Source organism: Nomascus leucogenys, chromosome 8 (genome assembly GCF_006542625.1).
Source record: "Nomascus leucogenys isolate Asia chromosome 8, Asia_NLE_v1, whole genome shotgun sequence".
Classification (NCBI taxonomy): domain Eukaryota; kingdom Metazoa; phylum Chordata; class Mammalia; order Primates; family Hylobatidae; genus Nomascus; species Nomascus leucogenys.
The window spans coordinates 98,073,067-98,099,285 of record NC_044388.1 but is presented as its reverse complement, the minus strand read 5'-3'; the positions used below and the strand labels follow the sequence as shown (position 1 = coordinate 98,099,285).

Genomic DNA, 26,219 nt, shown 5'->3' with positions numbered 1-26,219 from the left:
TAGCAAAAGGTAAGAGTCGATGACTAAGGATGATAAACGTCATCACCACAGCCTGCTGCTCTCTGTAGCCTCATCAACATCACATGTCTCAGACCAGGTCTGAAGTTAGACTGATGATGTCACCAGAGTCTCTAAAAGGCCTCATCACTCACATCCACTTGTCATGTGTTATTAAGCAGATCTATAATACATGGAACATTTTCTACTGAATTTCCATTTCTTTCTTTTCATGACCAAGGAAAGAAAAATAGAGTGAGGATGACTTTTCCCAACTTTTCATCCTTATTGCCCTTCATTGAAATATAACTTCATCTTGAATCACCCCCCAAAAATGGTCATTCAGGCTCTAATTTCATTAATAAGGTTGGAGCTACAGTTTAATAATTATCATTTAACTAATGCCTATTCTATATAGACTAGTAAATGGATTTCCCTCATCTTTCCTCCTTGAATCCACAGAGAATGGGAGTCTACAACCCTATCTTTTTCTTTTTTCTCTTTATTCTCCACATTATTTTTTGAGACTTTGAGGTTTTATTAATTATGTTAGAAATTTTCTGCATTATCACTTCTGTAGCCATAATGAGAGTCCTCTGGAGAATCAGAAGTTCTTGTCGTCTGAATCAGAATCTCATTAGGGGCAGCAATCTCAAGGATGAGCAAAAGTTATCCAGATGAAGAGTTGTTCTAGGCAGAGAGAACAAGATGCTCATGAGTGGCTGGCCCCAATTGTAGGACCTCTAAGGAATGGAAAGAAACCCGAGTGACGGGAAGACAAAGCTTCACCCAAGGCAGAGTGCTGGATTTAAGAGCAGGCGTGAAGCAAAGGGTGTTGGAGAACTCCAGCTGTGCAGGGTGGTCACACAGGGCCCTGCGCTTAGAAGGGCTCTGAGCTTGGTTTAACTATGTGAAACTGTTCGTCCTTTTCGAACAAAGGGCCCCGCATTTTCATGTTGCACTAGGCCACACAAATTGTGTAGTCAGTCCTGCTTGGGTGTGAAAGCCAGCTCTGTCATTGACTAACTAGCTAGGCGGTCTCTGGGAAATCCATTGGCCTTCCTGAGTTTCAGCTTCTGCTTCTGTAAAGTGGAGCACATAATCCCTTCTCCAAATACGCTGTCATGAGGATTCAATGAGACTATGAATAATCAGTGCATTGTGTAGTAATGGGTGCCTAGTAGGTGCCTAATCAATATTCCCTTCTTCTTAACTAAGAGGGTGTATCTGAATCACCTGGGGAATTTGCTTTATTCAAAATACATTCACCTGGGTTCTGCTCTGAGCACTTCTGACTCTGTAGGGATGTGTGGGTTTTTTTGTTTGTTTGTTTGTTTTTTGAGACAGAGTCTCATTCTGTCACCTAGGCTGGAGTGCAGTGGCACCATCTTGGCTCACTGCAACCTCCACCTCCTGGGTTCAAGCAATTATTCTGCTTCAGCCTTCCATGTAGCTGGGATTACAGGTTCGCGCCACAACACCCAGCTAATTTTTGTATTTTTAGTAGAAACGATGTTTTGCCATGTTGGCCAGGCTGGTCTCAAACTCCTGACCTCAGGTGATCTGCCTACCTCGGCTTCCCAAAGTGCTGGGATTACAGGAATGAGCCACCAAGGCCGGCCGATGTGGTGGTTTTGAACGGGGTCCTTATATGACACTGATGTATACCTCAGGTTTGCAAAAGCAGCCTTAGGTTCTCAGAGAGCTAGCTAAGAAGCCAATTAGTAAAGGAGAGCAGAAGAAAAGGCAGAGGGAGAAATCGATGGACTACTACTCATCCTCAACATAATAAAAAACCTGTTAAAGAAGAAAGAGGCCATCAACTTAACAGCCCTTCAGACAACAAAGACAGTGCTGAAATGCACTGTGGGAACTCATCCCATTATCAAGGTCCCTATAAAATTTTCTGCTGTCCATTTGATCTGACAAGTACCCCCAGAGGAAGAGGGGCTGTAGACAAGAGAAGCCAGGGTCAAGGCCAAGATTGGGGACTGAGTTTGAATTTATTTTCAGCTTAATGACCCTAATACCATGCTCAATAGAGACAGTAATTCTGAATTGTGTTTATCCTGCCAGATTTTAGGCTTTGACATTCTTCTAATGAAAAATCTGAAGCCTATACTACTTGAAGTAAATGCAAATCCCAGTATGAGAATCGAACATGAGCACGAAGTAAGTATTTTGAGCATCTCATTGACTATGTTGCCATACAGCTGAATATTCCTACTCACTTAACAAAACAAGATTGAACATTCTCAGATTTTCATAGCCAAATTCTGTTCAAGTCAAATAATTTCAGTTTTGTTGAGTTCTGAACATAGATTATTAATACAAGGCCTATCTGACCTATGGTCACTTCCTGGCATGCCATTTTTCCAATGTTTAAGGTTTGGAAACTTAGAAGCAGCTGAGCCTTCCCATCAGTTTTGACATGAACTAATTAGCCTCAGGAGATGAACTAATTGAAATTCTATGAATATGATTTAGTCATGTTGACATACTTGAATCACTAAGATAAATAATACATTTAGCAGTGGTTATATTTTTCTCCCCCTCCCCCAAAAAATGCATTTAAAAAAACTGGAAGGAAATACAGCAGATATCAATATTGGGTTTAGAGAGGATTATATGGATTATTTTAGTTTTCTTAACCCCTTTCTATATTTCTTAATTTTCTGCCGTGAGCATGTATCATTTCGATAATTAGAAAAATGTAGTGCTATTTTTCCTCTTCATGTATTTGGTTAATTTATAAAAGGAAATCGACATTCTTAAGGTAGTGTAAAGGAAGTCTTTAAAAATTTTCTTCTATAGATTAGCATAAGCAAAATTTACTAGTATAACCCCTGGAGCTAGCTGGATAGCCACTTGGCACGGAATCACGGTCTCCACAGTGACACAGAATCCTTACCCGTTCAAGCTTTCTCCAGGGGTGTTTGAAAATGTCCCCAGCCTCGTTGATGAAGAAGTGAAAGTGGCTGTGATCAGAGACACTCTGCGCCTCATGGACCCACTTAAGAAGAAAAGAGAGAACCAGTAAGTACTTTTTTATGTCATTCATTTCTATCAAGTCTGCCTCCTAACTCGGCTTCGTATCCTAAGCAGGTAAGTTCTTGGAACCTGTTACCATTGTGAGTGAGATTTACATCTTAAACAATTCTAATAAAATATCTTTGTTATATAAATATCAGCCCCCAAGCAATCAGTGACTCAAATCGGGAGTAATCTGACAAATGGGCTTCGTTGATGAATTTCTGAGTGTTATCCAAATCTGGAATGTCTCTTCTTTTTTTTTTATTATTATTATACTTTAAGTTTTAGGGTACATGTGCACAACGTGCAGGTTTGTTACATATGTATACGTGTGCCATGTTGGTGTGCTGCACCAATTAACTTGTCATTTAACATTAGGTATATCTCCTAATGCTATCCCTCTCCCCTCCGCCGACCCCACAACAGGCCCTGGTGTGTGATGTTCCCCTTCCTGTGTCCATATTCAACATTCTTAAAGAAAAGAATTTTCAACCCAGAATTTCATATGGAATGTCTCTTCTAAGCAGCTGTCTTCCTCAAGGCTAGGCGTCCCACTTGCCCGCCATTGCACACATAGTGCTTCTCTTTGAAATCCTCAAGCACAGGAAAAGTACAATAAAATGCAGGAGAAGAGGGCCATAGGTAACTAGGACATGGTTAAGAGTTGCTTCCTTTTTATTTTCATGTTTACACTCTTGCAGTATAAACTTTTAGTTTCAAAATTGGCAGGGCCGATTTAATGACAGTTCTATAATATTTACAACACTTGTAATTCTGCTTCGTCCCCACCCACTCAGTGGTACATTACATTGCATTGTTGGTGGATATATGTGCTCTGCCCTCCCTCCATGAAATCACCCCAGAAATGAAGGATATTTCACTTGAGTATGTTGTTTTGTTTTTACCAAATTCCAGGCTCTCACAAAATAGGGGTTGAGGGGTTGAGTACATATCATTGTGTCAATGTTTCAGGAAGAAAAATCAAAGGCATCTCAAATAGCACTTCTCATATCCCTAGACGAATCAGATTGGCCCTAATGTGTGCAGACAAATAAAGCACTTGTCAGTAATTGTTCAAGACTGGGAGGAATGCAGACTTCCCCAAGCAAGTGGTGGTTTGCAGGTTCCTCTACCAAGGCTTCTCACCACCTGGGCTCAAGCCCAAATATCACCCTATGGTAGTGCTTCTCACGCTTGGCTGCACGTTAGAACCCTCTGGGCAGCTTTCAGAAATACCAATACTAGAGTTTCCACTTCTAGAGGTGCTGATTTTAATTGCCCTGGGTGGAAGGCCTGGCCACAGAAAGTTTTCTAGGTTCCCTAGGTGATTCTGCTGTGCAGCCAAGGCTGAGTGCCACTGCCCTGCAGGAAATATTACCCTGAAGAAGTATTGGTCATAGTCTGAGTCAGGCTGGATGGCGCCGGCCCGGCTGAGTTCTTGTCAAGAGTGTTATTGACTGTGTGAGGCACAGATTGCCATTGTTGGCAAGACTCGGCTGAGAATGTTTACCTGTAGTTTGTATGGGCCAGTCCCACCAGGTGTGGCTTCTTCCACCGATCAGTGCTTCAAAGCTGTCCTCTGAGCAGCTCAGACCCGATGGCAGCCAAATAATGTGTTCACCAGTACGTACGTGTCTGCAGCTGCTTTCTTTAGCCATCCCAAGGGAAAAGCAATGGATTAATTGCAATTTGGTCAGACTTACTGCAGTAAAACTCATTCCTCAAAAACCTATTCTCTAATAGTTATTGGTCTCACCAGCAGATATTAGGTTCTGAGAAATCGTATGGTACTGTAAGGAGATTTGGGTAGCGATGTATGCCAGTATGGCTGGCAGTACAGTTTTCTTAGGATGACTTTGACAAATCAGCATTCTTTTTGTTTTTCTTCTTTTTTATTCTTTAAGTTCTGGGATACATGTGCAGAACATACAGGTTTGTTACATAGGTATACACCTGCCATGGTGGTTTGCTGCACCCATCAACCCGTCATCTATGTTAGGTATTTCTCCTAATGCTATTCCCTCCCCTAGTCCCCACCCACCAACAGGCCCCAGTGTGTGATATTCCCCTCCCTGTGCTCATGTGTTCTCATTGTTCAACTCCCACTTATGAGTGAGAACATGTGGTGTTTGGTTTCCTGTTTTTGTGTTAGTTTGCTAAGAATGATGGTTTCCAGCTTCATTCATGTCCCTGCAAAGGACATGAACTCATCCTTTTTTATGGCTGTATAGTATTCCATGGTGTATATATGCCACATTTTCTTTATCCAGTCTATCGTTGATGGGCATTTGGTTTGGTTCCAAGTCTTTGCTACTGTGACTAGTGCTGCAATAAACATACGTGTGCAAGTGTCTTTATAGTAGAAAGATTTATAATCCTTTGGGTATATACCCAGTAATGGGATTGCTGGGCCAAATGGTATTTCTGGTTCTAGATCCTTGAGGAATCGCCATACTGTCCTCCACAATAGTTGAACTAATTTACACTCCCATCAACAGTGTAAAAGCGTTCCTATTTCTCCACATTCTCTCCAGCATCTGTTGTTTCCTGACTTTTTAATGATCGCCATTCTAACTGGCGTGAGATGGTATCTCATTGTGGTTTTGATTTGCATTTCTCTAATGACCAGTGATGATGAGCTTTTTTTCATATCTTTGTTGGACACATAAATGTCTTCTTTTGAGAAGTGTCTGTTCATATCATTTGCCCACTTTTTGAGACACATCAGCATTCTTATTCCTTTATTGGGAACAAGAAGTTCAAGAGCCATTGTATGGCCTGAGTCTTTTTAAGCTCTGCCACCTAAACATGAAGGGATAGAAGTGTTCTACTGTATTTTCATTAAATGACATTGAAACGAATTTAGTTTTATTTTTCTTGTTCTAGTTGCTTTTCTTTACCTACACCAATTAATCCATAGGAGCTGCATTCTATGTGATCTATATGAGCTGCAGGCCTAAAATTTAATAATAATGGGGCATAGGACCATTGGGAAGGATAGGAGAGGCATTTTACAACTTATCAAGTCATAAATAGCAGCATCTCATTTTTAATTTAAAAAGCATTGACTTTTTTTTTATTGATAACCAGAAACAGTTAGAAGTTGGAACTTGACTTTTTTTCTAATATAAAACCCTTTCATCTCATCCTCTTCTTACCTACAATATAAAGATATATGATAATAGCTAATGCCATTTACTGGTATTTTTTCTTAATTTCACCTTTTTTTTTTTTTTTAACTCAGCAAGGATCATCCATGAAGGTACTTTGTAATCCATAAAGAGTGTTTATATGTAAGGGATTATGATCATTTTGATAAATTTCCCATGCAGAGGAAAAGGCTGAAATTATTCTCAACTCCTTTGCCTAGAAATACTTCAGAATAAGTTGAAAAATTATCTGATTTATGCTGCACAGTGTTGTAGTGCTGAATCCTGTGTCCAAATCTGAGACTATGTCACTCCAACTGCATAAAATGATGTTATGTAGACTTCCAGGCTAGAAGTTACCTTTAGAAGCCAGGGTTTCTAGCGTTTGCACAGAATCTGCCCTATTTTTTGAAAAAAACAAATGGAATCCCAGCTTTTCCCTTCAACTCTTTAGCGAAAGAGGGTCTGAAATGTCTGTCCATCATTAGTTATTTCTTGAGAACAGTTTGTCAGCAAGACTGCTGAGGTGGGTCTTCACTTCCTCACACAGACTAAAGATAAAAAGTAGATGCCCCAAACTCCTCATCTCCCCAAACTGCCCTGGATGGGTGCAGAGGAGTCCTCAGAAGGAGCCCCAGACCCATGTCCATGCATCACCCATCTGCCCGAACTCTGGGTCTTGTAGCCTAGGGTCAGTTTCTTGGTGGGACTGAAAGCAGTCCTCAGGCAGTCTACTGGGGGAAGAACTTGACTCTGCTGACACCCACCTTGGCATATTCGAGGGTGCCTTCTCTGGAGCTGAAACACCTGAGATTCCAGTCCTGACTCTGTCACCAACTGGTGGTGAGTCCTTGGAGATGTCACATAGCTGTTTTGAGCCTCAGTATCCTTTTCTATAAAATGGGGATAATGATGTTCAAATAAACAATGAGAGGCCGGGCACGGTGGCTCACACCTGTAATCCCAGCACTTTGGGAGGCCGAGGTGGGCGGATTACTTGAGGTCAGGAGTTCAAGACCAGCCTGGCCAACATGGTGAAACCCCATCTCTACTAAAAATACAAAAATTAACTGGGCATGGTGGTGCATGCCTATAATCCCAGCTACTTGAGAGGCTGAGGCAGGAGAATCGCTTGAACCCGGGAGATGGAGGTTGCAGTGAGCTGAGATCATGCCACTACCCTCCAGCCTGGGTGACAGAGTGAGACTATGTCTCAAAAAATAAATAAAAATAAGTGAGAAAAACTTTTAATGTATAGTAAGTGCTTGATAATGCTGAGTTTACCACTCAACAGCAGATCACAAGGTCAGGAGTTGGAGACCAGCCTGGCCAATATGGTGAAACCCTGTCTCTACTAAAAATATAAAAAAAAAATTAGCCAGGCATGGTGGTGTGTGCCTGTAGTCCCAGCTACTCGGGAGGCTGAGGCAGAAGAATCGCTTGAACCTGGGAGGCAGAGGTTGCAGTAAGCCGAGATCACACCACTGCACTCCAGCCTGACAACAGAGCGAGACTCCATCTCAAAAAAAAAAAAAAAAAAAAAAGAAAAGAAAAAAGAAAGAAAGTATCTACTGGACATGAAAGAAAAAGCAATGTTATTATTAAAGAAAAAATAATAGTTATTATTCTCTTTCCTGGTATATTTAAAGTAGATTTTTTAGTTTAAAATCAATGATGTATCCTAAAAATGAAGCTACTTGATAACTGTGGACTAGAATCGACATTGGAGCTGGTTACCAATGGAAGGTTCTGTTTCCAGGTAGCAAGATGTCACTGGCTGATATTTATTTCATGTGTTAGGAGAAATTACCTTTGGCTCCTGAAGGAGGAAAACATCTGTCCTGTGTGAACTATTTTGGCTAAGGTAGCATTTTGTAAGATCTAGTGACTCAATTGATTTTCTTACCAGGGTTCCCTGGAGGCTCTGTAGGGACATGGGAAGCAAGAAGCTTATGGGGTAGGATTCTGGAAACATTATATAAATGGAGGTAAAATTCATATATGATACAATGAACCATTTGAAAGCACACAATTCAGTGGCATTTAGTACATTCACAAAGTTGTGCAACCATCACCACCAGCTCCACAGTGTTCTGCCACTCCAAAAGGAAACCATCAAGCATCACTCTCCATTCCCCCTCCCCCCAGTTCCCGGCAACCAACAGTCTGCTTGCTGTCTCTGCGGATTTAGCTATTCTGGATATTTCATCTGTATAGAATCATACCCTATGCAGTCTTTTGTGATTGGCTTCTTTCACTTAATATAATATTTTCGAAGTTCACCCTTGTTGTGGCTTGTGTCAGTACTTCATTCCTTTTTACAGCTGAATAATATTCCAAGAGATGGATAGACCACATTTAGTATTAATTTGTCAGTTGATGGACATTTGGGTGGATGCCATCTCTTTTTCAACCAGAGGGATGCTACAATGATCTATTTCATATGTTGGCATTCTACATTAGATTTCCTTTGAAGAGAGGGGATCTTTTCTGCTACGAGAAGTTTTTAGAACTCCTGTTTTCATCCAGCCTCCTCATTTATTGCTAAAAGCCCAGACCTTAGAACTCATCATGCTGGTCAGTTCCCTGGTTCAAGAATCTCCCTCTGAGGCTGGGCGCGGTGGCTCATGCCTGTAATCCCAGAACTTTGGGAGGCCGAAGCGGGCGGATCATGAGGTCAGCAGTTTGAGACCAGCCTGGCCAACATGGTGAAACCCCATCTTTACTAAAAATACAAAAATTAGCTGGGCCTGGTGGTGGGCGCCTGTAATTCCAGCTACTTGGGAGGCTGAGGCAAGAGAATCGCTTGAACCCAGAAGGCGGAGGTTGCAATGAGCCAAGATAGAGCCACTGCACTCCAGCCTGGGCGACAGAGCAAGACTCCGTCTCAAAAAAAAAAAAAAAAAAAAAAAAAAGAATCTCCCGCTGAAGCATCACTGACAGAGGAGCGGCCTGTGTCCTGGCAAGACAACAGACTTGGTATCAGCCAGGCCTGGGATAATGTCCTTAATCTCTGATCATTGTACCCTGAGCTTGGTGGTCAAGTCACTTTGGTCTAATCATGTCTGTAAAATGGAAATCCAGGTATCTACTTGGCTGGATTGTCACAGTCATGATATGAAATGACATGTGAGAAAGGCCCATGGAATCTGAAAGCATTAGACAACAGCTAGTTCTTAGGGTCACCAAGTGGTCAATCAGCCTTTCCTTTAAAATCATGCTGATGGTGACAAATAAGTCACCAGCTCTTGAGGCAAGCTGTTTGAGTTGTGGACATAATGGTTCTTCTCCCCTGAATCATACATGGGGAAGCTATGCTGGAGATAGGTAAGAAACTTGCCCCAAGTCCCAAAGCTAGTAAGAGATAGACTGGAAACTGGGCCCTGGGCGTGACTCCTACACCAGTGTTCGCTTGGCCAAGAGGCTGTATTGGTCTTCACTTGCCATTTCACATTCAAAGCTTAACTTTGAAGGTATGCGAAAAAAATAAGAATAATCAATGGAAAATTTCCCCTTTCACTCAAAGTATTAGGGCAGCCCAAGTCTTTCTTTTTAAAACTTCTGTCAAAGGCAGAAGTAAATAAATTGCGATCTCAACTGTTTTTAAAGCAAGGTGCTTGTTCCATCAGTTGATTAATTTTTGGCTCCCAGGGGACCCATTTTACTAGTATTGGGCTCCTTCTCCTGAACATAGATATTTCAGGGAACTGGACTCCTTTCTCAAGAATCATAGCCATTCAGGACCCCAATGTAATATAAATGAAGACAGAGACAGGCTTGGAGAAATCGGAGGGGTTTTATTGATATTACGATGCCGCGCAATGCCTGGGAGCTGGGTTATGGACTGCTTTCCTCTCATTCAAAGGTATATATTTGGAACATGACTTATATACGGCCCAGAATCCCCTTTTTCCACATAACATTTCACAATCCTCTCCCCGTTTCATTACTTCCTATCACCATAACAACCAGGTTCGCTGTAAAGAGAGGAGACAGCCTGCCAAGCAGCTGTGGTCCTAATTCGGAAGTGTTTGTCCACTAAAGGTTTTATTGGGCACTCAGGCTTTACTTCTTACCTTGTCTCCAAGCACATCTCTTGGGCCCTGTGCCATGTTTGGTGCCAATAGATGAATCCCCAAATCCGGTAGATTCTATGTAGAATCTAGAATAAAGTTGAAACATTCTCAGAGAACAGAAAACAAGGAATCTCCCAGTGGACTCTGTTTTGTGGCTAGGCCTTGTCGTACAACCAAGGAATGTGGCTTTGTCCAGTCCTGGAGAAGATTAGAGAAACATTAATCAGAAATTCTCCAGACCCAGAGCCCTGCCCCTTAAATTGGTGGCACCTCTTATTGAAGTCCCCTCAAAAATAACGAAGAGGAGTTCTTAACTGTCTAGACTAAGCATGCTGTCAGAAGCACAGAACATGATCCTTCTGACTGGAGAATAGATTCTTCCTGAAGAATCATCCGCTATCCTGCTGAATGGCCCGTTCATGTGTGCACTGCTGACCTTTGGTTGAAATTCTGGGCTCAACTGATTCCTGAGGTGATACGGTTTGGCTCTGTGTCCCTACCCAAATCTCATCTCGGATTGTAGTCCCCACAAGATCTGGTGGGAGGTGATTGGATCACGGGGGCAGTTTCACCCATGCTGTTCTTGTGGTAGCGAGTGAGTTCTCGTGAGATCTGATGGTTTAAAAGTGTGTGGCAGCTCCCCCTTCTCTCTCTGTCTTTCCTGCCACCTTGTGAAGAAGGTCCTTGCCTCCCCTTTGCCTTCCGCCATGATTATGAGTTTCCTGAGGCCTCCGAGTCATGCTTCCTGTTAAGCCTGCAGAACCGTAAGTCGGTTAAACCTCTTCGTCATAAATTACCCAGTCTCAGGTAGTTCTTTATAGCAGTGTGAAAACAGACTAATACATGAGAGTTCAATCAGGAACCCTGACCCTGCAGACCAGCACGCATTGACCCCAAGCGCCTCTGAAGATTTTACATAAATAAAAAAGTCTGGGTCACAGAGAAATGAATATTTGCATACTTATTTGCATTTCATTTACACCATGTGTGGATTAGAGAAATATATTTATTTATTTCGAGTGTTTATTGAGCACTTACTGTGTGTCAGGGGAAGACTGCAGAAGTGAATTAGATCGCCAGCCAGTAGGGGTGGCAAGACCCACGCATCAGTATCTGTAAGGTGGAATGTGCTAAGTACTGAAAGCATAAAGACAAATTGCCAAGAGAGGAAAGTGTGGGGAGAGGTTATTTCCTGATGGGAAGAACTTTTAAAAACTGACAAGGAGGTGGCACTTGAGCTGAGGTTTAAAGCGTGAATAGGATTTGAAATATGAAAATGAGGGGAAGGAGGTCCCTGGTGAAGAAAACAAAGGCAAAAGTCTCTGTTGGGGGAGCCTTGAGGAGTTCAGGTAGGTGGGAGGGATGGGTACATGGAGTGGATTAGGAGACAGGAAGGTGGGAGCTAGATGGAAACCCAAAGCCAGAGGTTTATGGCCTTGAATGTCAAGAAATTTGAGGCCAGGCACGCTGGCTCACGCCTGTAATCCCAGCACTTTGGGATGCCTAGGCCGTGGATCACGTGAAGTCAGGAGTTCGAGACCAGCCTGGCCAACTTGGTAAAACCCCATCTCTACTAAAAATATAAAAATTAGCTAGGCATGGTGGCACCTCCCTGGAATCCCAGCTACTCAGGAGGCTAAGGCAGGAGAATCGCTTGAACCCAGGAGGCAGAGGTTGCAGTGAGCTGAGATCGCACCATTGCACTCCAGCCTAGGCAACAGAGGGAGACTCAGTCTCCAAAAAAAAAAAAAAATAAAAAGGAAAAGAAATTTGAGCTTGTTTTTTTGTGTGATTTTTTTTTCTCTCCTCTAATGAATGTGTCACAGTCTTTATTCTTAGTCCCTGGCACAGTATTCAAAACCTTTTTTTTTTTTTTTCCAACTTTTATTTCAGGGTCAGGGGGTCCATGAGCAGGTTTGTTATGGAGCTGTTTTTCTATCTGGAATGCATGAAGTCTTGAAGGCTGTCTGTGATTTTGTGTATATGTGTATTTTTTTTCTGGAGCAAAAGCCAGAAGTTTCACCATATTTTCAAAAAGTGAAGAACCAAACTGTCATCCTATTATCATTGGAGGCTATAAAAAGCCACAACTTGTCTGAGGTTCCTGACTTCAAGATACATTGCATTCCCCATACCTTGAAAGGTCTCAGGTTTCAGATGATAGTAAATGAGAAAAATGTGCATACATTTTCAAGTGTGAGCAGGAAGGAGATGACTAATGATAAGTGCATTATTTTATGTGCAAGAAGTAAAACCAGACAACTCTCTTCCATTTGAAAACGTTTAAGCATTAAGTCAGAAGTAACCAGCAAAAGCCTTATTTGTGGGAAGTCTGTTGAGAGGGAACCATTTCCAAGATGTATGGGGAAGAATTTCCTGAGCTGATGTGAGAATGTCATTCCAGAGGGCCATTAGACAGGAGCCGAGCCCCTCCGCCGGCAGGTAGGCACGCTCTCCCTCTTGCCGTGCATGGAGCAGATGGGAAACTAGACAAGCATATGGCCAGTCAGTCATCATTACGGGGAAATGGCAGTGCTGAATTCTTTGTGGGCTCTTCCAAAGTTATTCCAGGTAGTGATGAGGTAGCAAATGTGTTTGGAAATTTCCTTAGGAGTTGCACCAGTGAACCTTAAATGTTTGTGTGCTTTTAGAATCAGCAGTTGTTAGCCCAGAACACAGCACATGCTGGGCTTAGGACACCAAGGTTGTAGTATCAGCTCCACTTTGGTCTCAGAAAAGTCACTTAGACTTTCTTGGGTTCAGTTTCTTCATTATAAAAAAAGGGAATAATAGTTTCTGCTCTGCCTGGTTCACAAAGGAGTGTTTCTTGAGTGCTGACTGTGTATAGCATGGTGGTAAATGTTCACATATAGTCCCAGCTAGTCCTCACATAGGATCTGCAGTAGGGGCTATGACTACTTCTATTTTATAGATGAGGACATCGAGGCTTGGAGAGGTTGAGTGGCATGGCCAAGTCCACCTGTTTATGAGAGACAGACTGAGATTTAAAGCTAGGTCTGTCCAGCTCTTGCCCTGCAAGAGAACAGACGTGCAGGTATTTAGCACATGAAAGAGATAGGTGCCTGCAAGGTGTTAGCATTCCCTGATTGGGTTCATGCCTATCCAAGGCCTGTTCTCTGTCTGTAAACTTTGGGGCAGGGTCTCATGTCTCTGTCTCCAGGGCCAAGCGCAGAACCCAAGCAGGTGCTTATGGGTAAGGAAGGTCTGTGGTCAGTGAGGCAGTGACTTTATTTTCAATAATGTTCACAACCAGAATGAATATAATGTAAGCCAATGTACAAAGAAGAGTGACTTAAAGCAGGATCTCACATGAGACAAGAGAGTCCAAGGTAGAATATTCCCCGTGTGCAGTTATGTGTCCCAGACCGGAGAACAGGCTGAAGTTTCATAAGAAGACCTGGTGAGCCAAGGACCAGATTGAGTCACATGAAATTGCCGATAGCAGACAATTTCTGGAATACAAGAATGGCAATGTCATATGGTTCAACCTAATAGTTGGCTGGCAATGGTCAAGACAAGCCTCTTGAAGAAGGTAAAGAAGGTAGGGCTTGCACTAGCTTGGGCTTGGATACGTAAGAATATGTAAGTAGGCTTGGGAGAGGAAGTGTGGAGGCAGGAAGCAGGTGACAGGGTTGGGTGGAGTTCGGGAGGCACCAATGGTGTGGGTCAGGACCACCCATCATAGTTCCAAAAGGGCATTTTGGGGTGGAGAAGACAGATGCTGCTTCCCTGCTGCCCATTTCATACTAAAATGTTTTCCTCATTATAAAAGTAATGTGTGCTTATTGTGGAAAAATTGAGAAGTACTGAAAAGTGCATAGCATGGCATCTCCCTCAAAGTCAGCCACCCAGAGCTAACCTGATTAACTTTTTACTTAATAAAAATAGTATAATCTTCTCCTGTTATTTATAGTTGAAGTCATACTGTCTCTGTAATTTTGGTATGCTGTTTTTATTTTTCTCCTTTTTTCTGGGATGGAGTCTCACTCTGTTGCCCAAGCTGGAGTGCAGTGGCGCGATCTCAGCTCACTGCAACCTCTGCCTCCCAGGTTCAAGTGGTTCTCCTGCCTCAGCCTCCTGAGTAGCTGGGATCACAGGCACCCACCACCACGCCTGGCTAATTTTTGTATTTTTAGTAGAGACGGGGTTTCACTGTGTTGGCCAGGCTGGTCTCGAACTCCTGACCTCAGGCGATCCACCCACCTTGGCCTCCCAAAGTTCTGGGGTTACAGGCATAAGCCACGGCACCTGACCTATTTTTCTCCCTTTTATAAGGCAGTAGTTGCCCCTTTCTCATTCACAACTCTTCTTGAACATCATTTTCATCAATGACTGGACCAGAGTTTGCCTCCCTATTGGGGAATGTTCAGTTTATTTCTAGCATCTATGCTTAAAGCTCTGCGTGCAATGAGAATGGTGTCGTAGGGTAGAGAGAGTCCCTGGGGCAGCAAGAATAGAGATGTACTCTGGTTTTCAATGTACAGTAGAAGAGTGGAGTGGGTGAGGGTTGGGACCCTGGAGCGAGACTCTTGGGGGTAAATTTGGCTCTGGCATTTATCACCATAAATAGGGCAGAGATTCCCACTCTCTGTACTTTGTTGTTGTTTTTTTTTTTCATCCATAAAAGGGAGTTTTCAGTTGGATGTTTTTAAACCTACAAAGCAATGAGAAGTTCTTAATTTGGAGAGAAGGAATATGTTGCTTATTCCTAAGAAAGTATTTGACATGGAAATATCCAATCTGAATGTAGTTAAATAAATTGAACAATATATGTAACCTGAAAGCATTTCTTTTTTTTTTCTTGAGAATAAAAGTGTGGAGGAAGAGGTGGTAAAGTGGGAAGAGTGCTACAGCAGTGCCAGGTTCATCTTCGACCGTGAGGATGGACTTGATTTTCTGCTAATGATCTGTTAGATTATCAGAAATGGAAGATCAAAATGAAAGCCAGTTTCAGTCATCATTTGAAAACCCTTGGTTATCACACCAAGTGTTTGGCAGTGTTCTCTAGCTGCTTTCCTTCCTTTTCTTTTGAAGCAATTTCCATTTCTTCCTTCACTTTAAGCAGCCGAAGAGCCCTTTGCAACCCTCATCACAGAGGCTAATGAGAGAGGTGGGAGAGGGTGGAATTTGAGCGGTTCAGAGCAGGAGGATCCACCCCCAGGCTCATCCTCTCTGGGCGTGCATCTCATCAGTGAGAGTCAGCAGCCTTCTGTGTCTAACTGTGGGGCTGGCTTTGCTGGATGTGCAATTCCTGTCTTGGGGGATGCCTTTATTTACTTAGAGAGGATCATTTTCTTCCTCCGGACTGCGCCATGCCTCTGCAGCGCCGTAGACCAATCCTGAGAAACTGCTAAGGTGTGAACGAATGCAAGTATGCATACGTGCATGAATGAGTGCTGAGGGCTTGCTACATGTAGGTTCTGTGCTAGAGGCTGGATCGGTGATGCCCGTAGCCTCTGTGAGGTGCAGGAGACAGCAGAAGCACCAACAGCCAGGTGAGCCAGGCCTGGGCATGAGGAGATGTGGGTCAGGAAGGAGGCAGTGAGGGAGACCTAAGCCGAGGAAGCAAATCTTGGTGAGGGCTGCAAGGCAGGACAGGACATGGGGCTCCCAGAGCATGGACAGCTCCAGAACATTCATAGCTGTATTCACAAATTTATAAAAGCTCCAAGCTGGAATCAACCTAATGTCCACCAACAGAAGAATGCACTTATTATGGATATTCACTCACTGGAATACTATATATCAATGAAAATGCATGAATTATAGCTTTGTGCATGGATATTGATGTACAGCAAAAGAAGCAAGTCATACAAGAACATCTACAGTACAGTTCAATGAAATAAAATTCAGAACAGGCAAAACTAAACTTTGTTTTATAGAAGTGTAACCCTAAGTAGTCAGATATGAAGAAAAGTGAGAAACAAAGATCAGAGGGTTTAAGGTGGTTACTTCTGGGCAGGGATGGGCAGCGGGAGGTGTGATCTGAGTAGGGTCACAGGTGGAGGCTGAGATGTGGCTATGTTCTATTTCTTAACCCAGGTGGCGGATGTATAGGTTTTAGAATTATTCTTTAAATGTATGTATCTATGTTATACATGCTTGTATATGTGTGATATTTGAAAATTTTACAGAAAAACATAAAGAAGTCCAATGTATACTACGGATCACAGTGAGCAAGCAGGGACGGTGTCAAGAGATGGGGCCAGAGCCGCAGGGCCTAATTAATGAGTCAGGTCAAGCATTTGGCTTTTCCTCCTGAGAGCAATGGACAGATTTTCAAAGCAGGCTGACATGATGAGGTTTATGTTTTAAAACCATCGCTTTGGCTGCAGCATGAAAGCCAAGTTGGGGTGAGGCAAGGGTGGCTGTGGGACAGTTACGAGTTTTGGAGGATGTCGGTCGTGTGTGTGTTAGGTGGCAGGCGTAGGGATGGAGAGAAATGTTTGTATCAAGACATTTTTAGGAAGATGAATGGACAGGGCTTGGTGATGGATTGGATCTGAGATGTGACTGTGAAGGAAGAACCAAGAAAGGGGCCCAGGTTCAGCAACTGGGTGGCTGTTGGTGCCAGTCATGGAGGTGCCACGACCTGGGAGAAAAACAGCTTTGTGAGGGCCTGATGAAGGGTCGTGAGACTTCCAGGGATATTATCTAATAGGTAGTTGGGTACATGGGCTGGGGGCTCATGAGGAGATGTGGCCCATTACAAGAATAATTGCTCCACAGAGTAGACAGGGACGGTTTGGTCCCCATGTGCGGACTAGACACTGTCTACACCAAGTGATTTCGGTGGCAACTGTGGTGAAGTGGGGTGAACCCAGGACAGGAGGTCTGGGTTCAGATCCTGACTCTCACTCCTCTTTTTGGCGCATTCTTAACCCTGTTCCACCTCAGCATGCTCACAGAGCTCGGCCCTGCCTGCTGGCTCAGTTGCTGGGCACAGAAACATCCTGTCTTCAAGGTGCCCTTTGCATATTACCTCTGTTGTCTTAATTCACTTTTAGGCTTTTGGAGTTGTGCGAGTGCCTTGGGGGCCTTAAGAAGCACTGGACCCCCCTTGTAAGCGGTGCCCATGCCTGGCAGGAGGAGTGATTGAGGACTATTGAGTGGAGCAGGCAGTGAGGGTTTCCCTAGAGCACTGCTTCTCCGGGCTTCCCCGCGAGCCTCCTCTGCTCATTGTCATTACAGCCACCATCTCCCCACACACCTGTGCAGGGCTTGGAAGTCTATAGAGTCATTTCAGACCAATTATCCTAAATGATATTTGCCCAACCACGCAAGGTAGTCAGGAAATGAGTCATTCTTCCCATTTCACAGGCAAGGAAACCAAGACTCAAACAACATGGCATTTCACAAGCTTCAGGCTTTAGGACTCTGTGTGTTGGAGGGTAGGTTGCTGGTCATGGAAACGGTTACCTGTGTCCAAATCTACTAGCTGAAGCCTCAGCTAGGCTCTGTTTCTATACACCATGACCTCTGTGAGGTGCTGGAGGAGAGAAAAACTGGAATCTGTCCTCAGGGGTCTGATTAGGAGTGGGGACTGGACATCCTCTGCCAGGAGGAAATGGTGGAGGTGCTAAGGTGTTTGGCTTGGAGAAAAAGACCCCAGGGGATAGCATTTCCATTTTTACTTGAAGGTGGTTATGTGGGAAAGGGGATGAAGTCTCTTCGGACACCAATAAGGCAGAGCAAAGACCCATGACTGAAATTTGCAGAGGGATTTAAGCTCAAAGAAAGAAAGAAAACAACAGCAATGACTGACTTCGCCTGAAATGATAAGGGTTGACTGAAAGGAGTAGCAAGTTCCATGTAGTCAGAAGTAATCAAACCAAGGCTAAATAGCCATTCAGGTCTTAGTTGTGCCCTCTTGGGGAAGTCGCTTAACCTCTCAAAATCCAAGTCTCCTTATCTAGACAATGAGCATACTGTTCCTACATTGCAGGTTGGTTGCGAGGACCAAATAAGGCACTGAAGCAGATCTCTGGGGACACTTGTTCCACAAGTAGCTATTGAGTTCCTACTAAGTACATGACATACGCTATCAGACTTAATTTTCATGGCAGGCTGGCCCCTCAACATTTTTTGAGGCCCAAGAAAGAAAACAAATTGAAGCCTCAGCCTCCTTCCAGCCCCTCCTTCTCTTCCCAATCCTGACTCCATCCACCACTGCAAGGAGTTGGGTAGCCCCTACGGTTCACACATCTCAGCTCTGTTCAGAAGGACCCCCACCCCCAGTTGGCTGTTCCTGGCCATTCTTCAGGTCTAGGGAGAAGGCCCCAGAAGCACCATTTGCCCTTGAGAGGATGGACTCCAGCCATCTAGGAGGGGAATTCCGGGGTCCTGGATACCCAGAAGGGGTTCCCAGAGGAGGGAGGGCATGGGTTCCATGTGAGTGTGCCTCCTTGGCCTCAAGGACTTCTTGCCCCTTGAGAAGGGGGCTACCAGAGTTGGGCTGGAGAAGGACCCTCTCAAATGCAGGGCACAAGGCAGGGGCCCACTTGCCAGGGTATAAGCGCAGTATTTTCTGCTAACTCAGTAAGTGGTGGTGCTTACAGTTACCCTGGGTGTGTTCAGCCGGGAGCCATTCTGGAGTCTCAGTGACAGGCTCAGAGGGGGGTACAAAGCCAGGGAAGCAGAAGAGGGATGAGGGGGCGGCGAGATGTGGGCTATCAGGACAGTGCCAGCAGCTCAAATGATCAAGTCTGTAGGGATAGATTGACTAAGTTTCCTTTTGGATCAGGGTTCTTCCTCCCGTGGTGGTGGAGGGCCTCTATGGGCAGGCTGTTTCTGGAAGAGTCCCTGGGCAGTGGTAGAAGGCGCCCCCTGATTCTGACTGGCTAGCCGGTTTGAGGAAGACCTGAGATTACAAGCTCCTGCCCTGGGGGAGGGGTTGGGGTGGGAGAGAGTGGCCTTAGCCATGGAGTTGAGGATAGAACCACAGCCCTATTAGAACAGCCAGCTGGGTCAACATGCAGCGGGGAGGGCACAGCGGGGCATCAGATTCTGGTTTGAGCCAGCAAGGCCACTCCCAAACACCCCTTCTTCTGGGGCTTGGAGTCAGCTAACTACTCCCTGCCGAGGTCAGCAAGGCATAGGACTGGATGGGGCAGATCCACTGGATGCAGAACCTTGGAGCCTGCAGCTGAGTAGGGACAGAAGAGGAGCTGGGTGGTTCCCAAACGTTAGTGGGCACCAGAATCACCTGGTGGGTTTGTTAAAGCCAAAACTGCTGAGCTCTACTCCCAGAGTTTCTGATTAATTTGCATTTCTGACATGTTTCCAGGTAAAACAGATGCTGCTGGTCCAGGTACAACACTTTGAGAACTACTTGCCTGCCAGCCCCTGGCCTTGTGTCTGTCCCAGGCCACCTGAAGACCCTGGGAAGCAGCCCTTCATCCCTACTAGGTTTTGGCACAGTGCTCTCAGCAGGGCAGCTGGTAGGCCCCATCCTCATGCACAGCGATGGAGGATGCCCCTGGCGAGGGAGGCCATTGGAAACAGAGCTTGCCAGTAATACAGGGAACAAAACACCCAGTTTAATACAACTCTACTCGTAGGTGTCACATATATTGCTTGTGACCACAGAACTGAAGAAGCAAAACAGAGCCACTTTTTAAATTCACATTTTTAGGAATGTTTCCTTTCCCTGCCTTTCTGGGCGGGTTTCTTAAGACAAGTGAAATATTAAATGGTTGTAAAATCTAACCTTTAGGGAACAATCACACCATCTTAGAACAATTCTTCTAATGAGGGAGAAAGTTGCAGGTTTTTTCTTCCCCTTTCATGCTCTTCCAGCTGGTTTTCAGGCAAAGTTCTAGGTGCATTTTCAATTTGGTCTCAGCTTTTCTCTGCAGCAGAACAAGTGGTGGGGAAAATGTTTTCTCTAGGCAGCAGCAACATTTCTGTCTCATTTGTCTGGTTTTGCACTGTAACATGGCAGCCTGTGGGGCTGCTAATTTGAACTTAGGTCCTTCTAAGAATGCATCATTCATGATCAGTAAATATATCAGGATGAAGATTTTAACCACTTAATTATTGAATGTGGAAATGCTTCCTTGCTTCATGAATATTTTAAAATGGAACAATAGATAAATTATGTTCCACTCCCAAATTTCATTGTGGTTCTGAACCACTTCATATTCAAGCATTATCTGATTACCCGGAGGCTGTGAGCTCTATTTTCCCTCAGAAAATTTGGTAGCAGAGTTACTTTGTTCCAAACCATAGAGAAGTCTAAGGCCTTTATCAAGAACAGGTCATCTTTGCACCATTTAGTTTGTCCTTGGATCTATAAATGTCCTTGCTGGAAATGGAGGTCAAAGCAATACTTTTATAAATGGGGATGTAGCCTTGTGCAGTGGAAAAGGCAAAGGGCTCTAGGGTCCAGTGGGCCTGGGTTTGACTCTAGACTTTTTCTTTTGCTCCCTGTGAAATCTGGGGCAGTTATTTAACTTCTCAAAGGATCAGTTTCTTCATCTGTAAAATGTGAATCACAGTAATGGCCACCTAACAACATTATTGTGATCATTAAATGAATTATAGTTCTTAACTGCACAGCATACTACCTGAGCATGGGAAGCATTTAATGAGTGATACTAAATTTATATTATAATTTTCCTTATTGTTCCAATCATATAAAGTCTCTATCACAATGTTGAGCCTATTGCCATTTAACAAATGAGTTTTATTATTACTATTATAAACATCATCACAATTTTTACACATGGATGTATATTAAAATAGTTTTCTACCACACAAACTAGATGCATTTTATTTTTTAAGATGGGAATTTATATAAGTAAATGGACAGCTTAATGAAGTTCAGGAAGATTGAAGTAAACCAATGGTGCTCGTATTAAATAGTTTAATTAAGATAATCCCTGATGCAAAACATTTGTTCAATTTGCACCTCACATTGAAAATGGGCTCCATAGATTTTCATGAACTTCTCTTTGATGTGGAAAGGCGGCTCTGACCACGAAGGGGAACTGGCTGGGAGTCGAGGTCTTGGGCTGAGTGCCTGCCCTGTGGCTGCACTCTGAGCTTGACCAAAAGCCAGTCCCCACGCTTCCCTTGCCTGTGGTCTGTTTATCTCTAGAGACCGCTATTGTGCAAAAATGCTACAATTCTGTAAATGTATGTGATTTGTTATCTTTAAAAAGAGAGATACAAGGGCCGGGCGCGGTGGCTCACGCTTGTAATCCCAGCACTTTGGGAGGCCGAGGCGGGCGGATCACGAGGTCAGGAGATCGAGACCACGGTGAAACCCTGTCTCTACTAAAAATACAAAAAATTAGCCGGGCGTGGTGGCGGGCACCTGTAGTCCCAGCTACTCGGAGAGGCTGAGACAGGAGAATGGCGTGAACCCGGGAGGCGGAGCTTGCAGTGAGCCGAGATCGCGCCACTGCACGCCAGCCTGGGTGACAGAGCGAGACTCCGTCTTAAAAAAAAAAAAAAAAAAAGAGATACAAAAAAATTAAAAGAAAGATTTCATCCTTTAAAAACCCTTAGACTCTGCAAATTTTCCCAGTTGTTTTTAAACCAACAGGTATTAGGTGCCAGCTAGTTGAGAGCAGCTTAATTGGAAGCTGTATTTATCATCTGCAGTGTGTGTGTGTGTGTGTGTGTGTGTGTGTGTGTGTGTGTGTGTGTGCTTGCACTGAATGTGTTCTTGACAGCCTCTCACCATCTAGCTTCTTGCTTCTAAAGAGAAAGGTTTGCTTCTCCCTTGCATTCAGAAGAAACACTCTAGTTCTGGTTATGAACGCTAATTACTTTGAAGAAGAAAAATAGGATTGTGTTTCTAAAAATAGTTCTGGATACAGAAGCCCATTTTTTGATTCTCTTAGAATCTGTGTGCTTCACAAGAGTGATATTACAAGGTTTCGCATTTATCCTCAGCCTGGGTTCATTGCTAGCATCTTTGGTGCTTGTAACTGGGGGACAGAATGGGGCTTGTCTCCATGTTCAGCTATTGTTCAGTGTCTCCCGTAGTTTGAATCTTAGCACCCTTCCACCACTTGTTTGTTTATGAGAGATCATTCCTCTGGTTCATAGGCCTGTTGACTTGGCCTATGATAACGCAACAGTGAATACATGATATCCATGAAGTGAACAGACAAGTGTCACTGCAGCTGATGCACTGTAAGAAAAGGAAGCAATACTAGTGTTGGGAGACCAGGGTTCTAGCCCCGGCCCTGCCACTGACGTGGTTCTTTCTCACATACAGTGGGGCTGGGGCTGTGTTGGGTCCTATGGATGCAAAGGTAGTTCAGAGAAGCTCTCTCTCGGCCAGCTCTGTCATCTGGGCTTTCTCTCTTCACCAAGGGCTTGGGCTTGACTACTGAGGACATTTTTGGCCCTAACATTCTGTTAACTCAATTATTGATAATAAGAGTAGTAAGCCTCAGGCAGGTTGTATAGGTGGCTGTTTTGATAGAACTCCCGCAACAGGTAAATCTCTGGATGGGTTCCAAATTATAGATGGCTCCAGAAAGCATGCTTAGATTGTGAGCTTTTTGTACCCCATGCAATGTTCATTGGGTTTTTTGGTTGCTTTGCTTATTTTTTTGTGGATTTTTTGGGGGAGGGGTTGGTCTCTATAAACTGGCTCTTGCTTCTTTCTTGGTAGTTGGGAAATGCTTTGGTTAATCTTCTTTTTTTTTTTTTTTTTTTTTTTTTTTTTTTGAGGCAGAATCTTGCTCTGTCACCCAGGCTGGAGTGCATTAGCGCGATCTCGGGTCACTGCAAACCTCCGCCTTCCAGGTTCAAGCGACTCTTATGCCTCAGCCTCCTGAGTAGCTGGGACTACAGGCACACGCCACCATGCCCGGCTAATTTTGTATTTTTTATTAGAGATGGGGTTTCACCATGTTGCCAGGCTGGTCTCGAACTCCTGGCCTCAAGTGATCTGCCCGCCTCAGCCTCCCAAAGTGCTGGGATTACACACGTGAGCCACAGTGCCTGGCTGCTTTGGTTAATTTTCTACTCTGGGCTCTTATTGGCATTTGACCCACTTTGTATAGTACCCCAGACAAAGATCTCTAAATTGGTGGAGCATGGCTTCTTCTTAAATTATGATGTGCTCATTTGAAGTTGTGTTTTCTCCTTTAGTTTGTTTTACATTTGAGTCATTTTTGGTGGTATCACTCCAGTCCTCCATTTTCCTCCTCCTTAAACTACATGTACTAATCTGAATTAAAGGAATTACATTCATATAGCATAATAATGTATGGGGCTATTTATCACACATCTGCCAACATTTCAACTCTTTTCTTAGGAAAGAGCTTTATCTGTAAAATGAGGATCATAATCATTAGAATATTTGAAGGAGGGCCAATAAATATTCCTCTCTTCCACTTAGGTTCTGAATTACTTGAGAATAAGATAAAGGAATAAAGAGGATAAGGGCCAAAATATCACCTTCATTATGAAAAAGGTGCTGCTGGGGAATGTGTCAGGTCTGTGGGCAAATGAGCTTCCTGAGGCTGAATCCAGAGCTTGACTCAGGCAGGCAGCAGCTCCCGCTGCAACCCCAGGCAGGTTTGCGGGAACCAGAGCCAGGCTCTGGAGGGCAGCAGGAATGAGCTCCATGAGGAAGGAGAGGAAGGGGCTGAGCACGTTTGCCAGTGTCTCCAAACTCACCAATCAAACAAGGCATTGTATTTCCCCAGGGGAACAGAGTGTCTGGGGGCAGGAGAGGCCAAAAACATTATGCCAAAGGTGTTCCTCTCATGCTGAAAGAACTATCAAGGGTATGGAAAAGGTGCCTCCTCCCCAAACAGAAGCTGGGTAACTAGCTGAAAGAACAAGCTTTGGAGCCTGACAGAACCTAGTCCTCCAATTTTTTTTTTTTTTTTTTTTTTTTTGAGACAGAGTCTCACTCTGTCACCAGGCTGGAGTGCAGTGGCGTGATCTCGGCTCACTGCAACCTCTGTCTCCCAGATTCAAGCGATTCTCCTGCCTCAGCCTCCCAAGTAGCTGGGACTACAGGTGCGTGCCATCACACCCAGCTAATTTTTGTATTTTTTAGTAGAGACTGGGTTTCACTGTGTTAGCCAGGATGGTCTCGATCTCTTGACCTTGTGATCCGCCCAGCTCGGCCTCCCAAATTGCTGGGATTACAGGCGTGAGCCACTGCGCCTGGCCCTAGTCATCCACTTTTGGGCTGTGTTGTTGGGCTGCATTCTCAGACAGCTAAGGCATTCTAAGTCACAGGGTGAGACAGGAGATGGGCACAAAATACAGGTCATAACCATCTTGCTGATAAAACAGGTTGCAGTAAAGAAGCCGGCTAAATCCTACCAAAACCAAGATGGCAACAAGAGTGACCTCTGGTCGTCCTCACTGCTACACTCCCACCAGCGCCATGACAGTTTACAAATGCCATGGCAGCGTCAGGAAGTTACCCTAGATGGTCTAAAAAGGGGAGGCATGAATAATCCACCCCTTGTTTAGCAAGTCATCAAGAAATAACCATAAAAATGGGCAACCAGCAGCCCTCGGGGCTGTTCTATGGAGTAGCCATTCTTCTATTCCTCTACTTTCTTAATAAACTCGCTTTCACTTTACTTGGACTCGCCCTGAATTCTTTCTTGTGGGAGGTCCGAGAAACCTCTCTTGGAGTCTGGATCAGGACCTGTTTCCTGTAACAGTGTGATTCCAGAGGAATTCTTCTACTTTGTTAAACCTTGCCTGTAAAATAGAGATAATAATCAGTCACTGTGAAAATTAAGTGAGGTAATATATTAAAAATGCCAGGCCCATGATAAGTGCTTCATAAATTATAGAAGGTCAAATGAGATAAAGACAAATATATAAATGTCCCTTGTAAATTATGCAAGTTTATGTAAATATAAATAAATGTTATTATTTATGGTGGTGGTTTTAATGCAATGCTGAATTCCACTTGCTATACAATACGGTCAGTGTTCTCTCTTTGGGCTTATTTAAATAGGCTGGGAATACCTGGTGGCTTGTTACGCATGCCTTTTCTGTCAGCTCTTACAAAAAAGATCCACAAGCCAGGAGGAAAGAAGAAATTAAATTAATGAGAAACTTGCAGGCGTCCGAATGACCATCCTTCTGATTCCAGCTATTTTTGTAGCTTCTCCTGGAAGCTGTCATGTAATTCTGTAGTGGCCATTAGAAAGTCTTCACTCCGTTTAATTTACGCTGAGAAATCATTAGTGGAAATTTGACACAGACCCAGAGTGTTCAGGAGCTGATGTTCCGCCATCAGGCTTTAAGGGACAGCTTTGTGTGCCAGAGGCAGCCCTGGCAGTGAGTGTGCCCAGAAAGAAGAAGGAGCAGGGGGCTGTGGCTTCACTCTGCAGCCTCCTCGTCCCCTTGTCATCATCATCAACCTCACATTTATCAAGGGTTACTGTGGCCAAGCGCTTTCGGGTTTAATTTTTACCATAACCCTATAAGGTATTATTGTCCTCATTTTACTCCAGGTCACGGACAGAGTCATGATTTGAGCCAGGTTCGGTTCATCCCAGAGCTCGTGTTGTTAGGAGCCCAGGCGACAAGCTCCTCAAAGCCTGGAGGGAGGCTTGGTCAGGTCCTTGCAGCTTTCCTGTCATTGGCATTTGGCACTAACCAGCAGCCCTCCTTTTCCTGGCAGTGATTATTGCTGATGTCTCACCCCAGACCACATTTTTCGATACGGTTCATTTCTCTCTCTTGCCAGGTAAGCTCTCAAGTGTCCCTGGGAGAAGCCAGGCTCTCTGAAGGACCCCTGTGGCACCTGCTGGCCTCAGGTCAGACTCTACCTTGTTCTGCTCAGGGAAACCACCCTTGACACCAGTCTTTGGGATATGAATAAATTGGAGTTTCATTCGGTTCTGAAAAAATCTATGATTCTTTGCCCTTTGTCAGGCTTTGGGACAGGGGTTAATTTAATAATAGCACCTATCTCATATGGTTGGGGTACTCA

General features: G+C 44.1%; 1 protein-coding gene and 1 long non-coding RNA gene across 4 annotated transcripts in view; both read left to right on the top strand.

Moving 5' to 3' along the window:
* The window catches only part of TTLL11 (tubulin tyrosine ligase like 11), a 288,007-nt gene that overhangs the window by 123,595 nt on the left and 138,193 nt on the right, over positions 1-26,219 (top strand). For all 3 annotated transcript variants that reach the window (XM_030817756.1, XM_030817757.1, XM_030817758.1), the window contains 2 exons: positions 2,074-2,169; positions 2,918-3,033. In XM_030817756.1, the coding sequence (XP_030673616.1) occupies positions 2,074-2,169; positions 2,918-3,033 (212 nt within the window). The remainder of the gene's footprint in view (positions 1-2,073; positions 2,170-2,917; positions 3,034-26,219) is intronic.
* The window catches only part of LOC100581815, an 83,414-nt gene continuing 69,194 nt past the window's right edge, over positions 12,000-26,219 (top strand). The window contains exon 1 of the long non-coding RNA XR_121650.2: positions 12,000-12,697. This is a non-coding gene — a long non-coding RNA (uncharacterized LOC100581815). The remainder of the gene's footprint in view (positions 12,698-26,219) is intronic.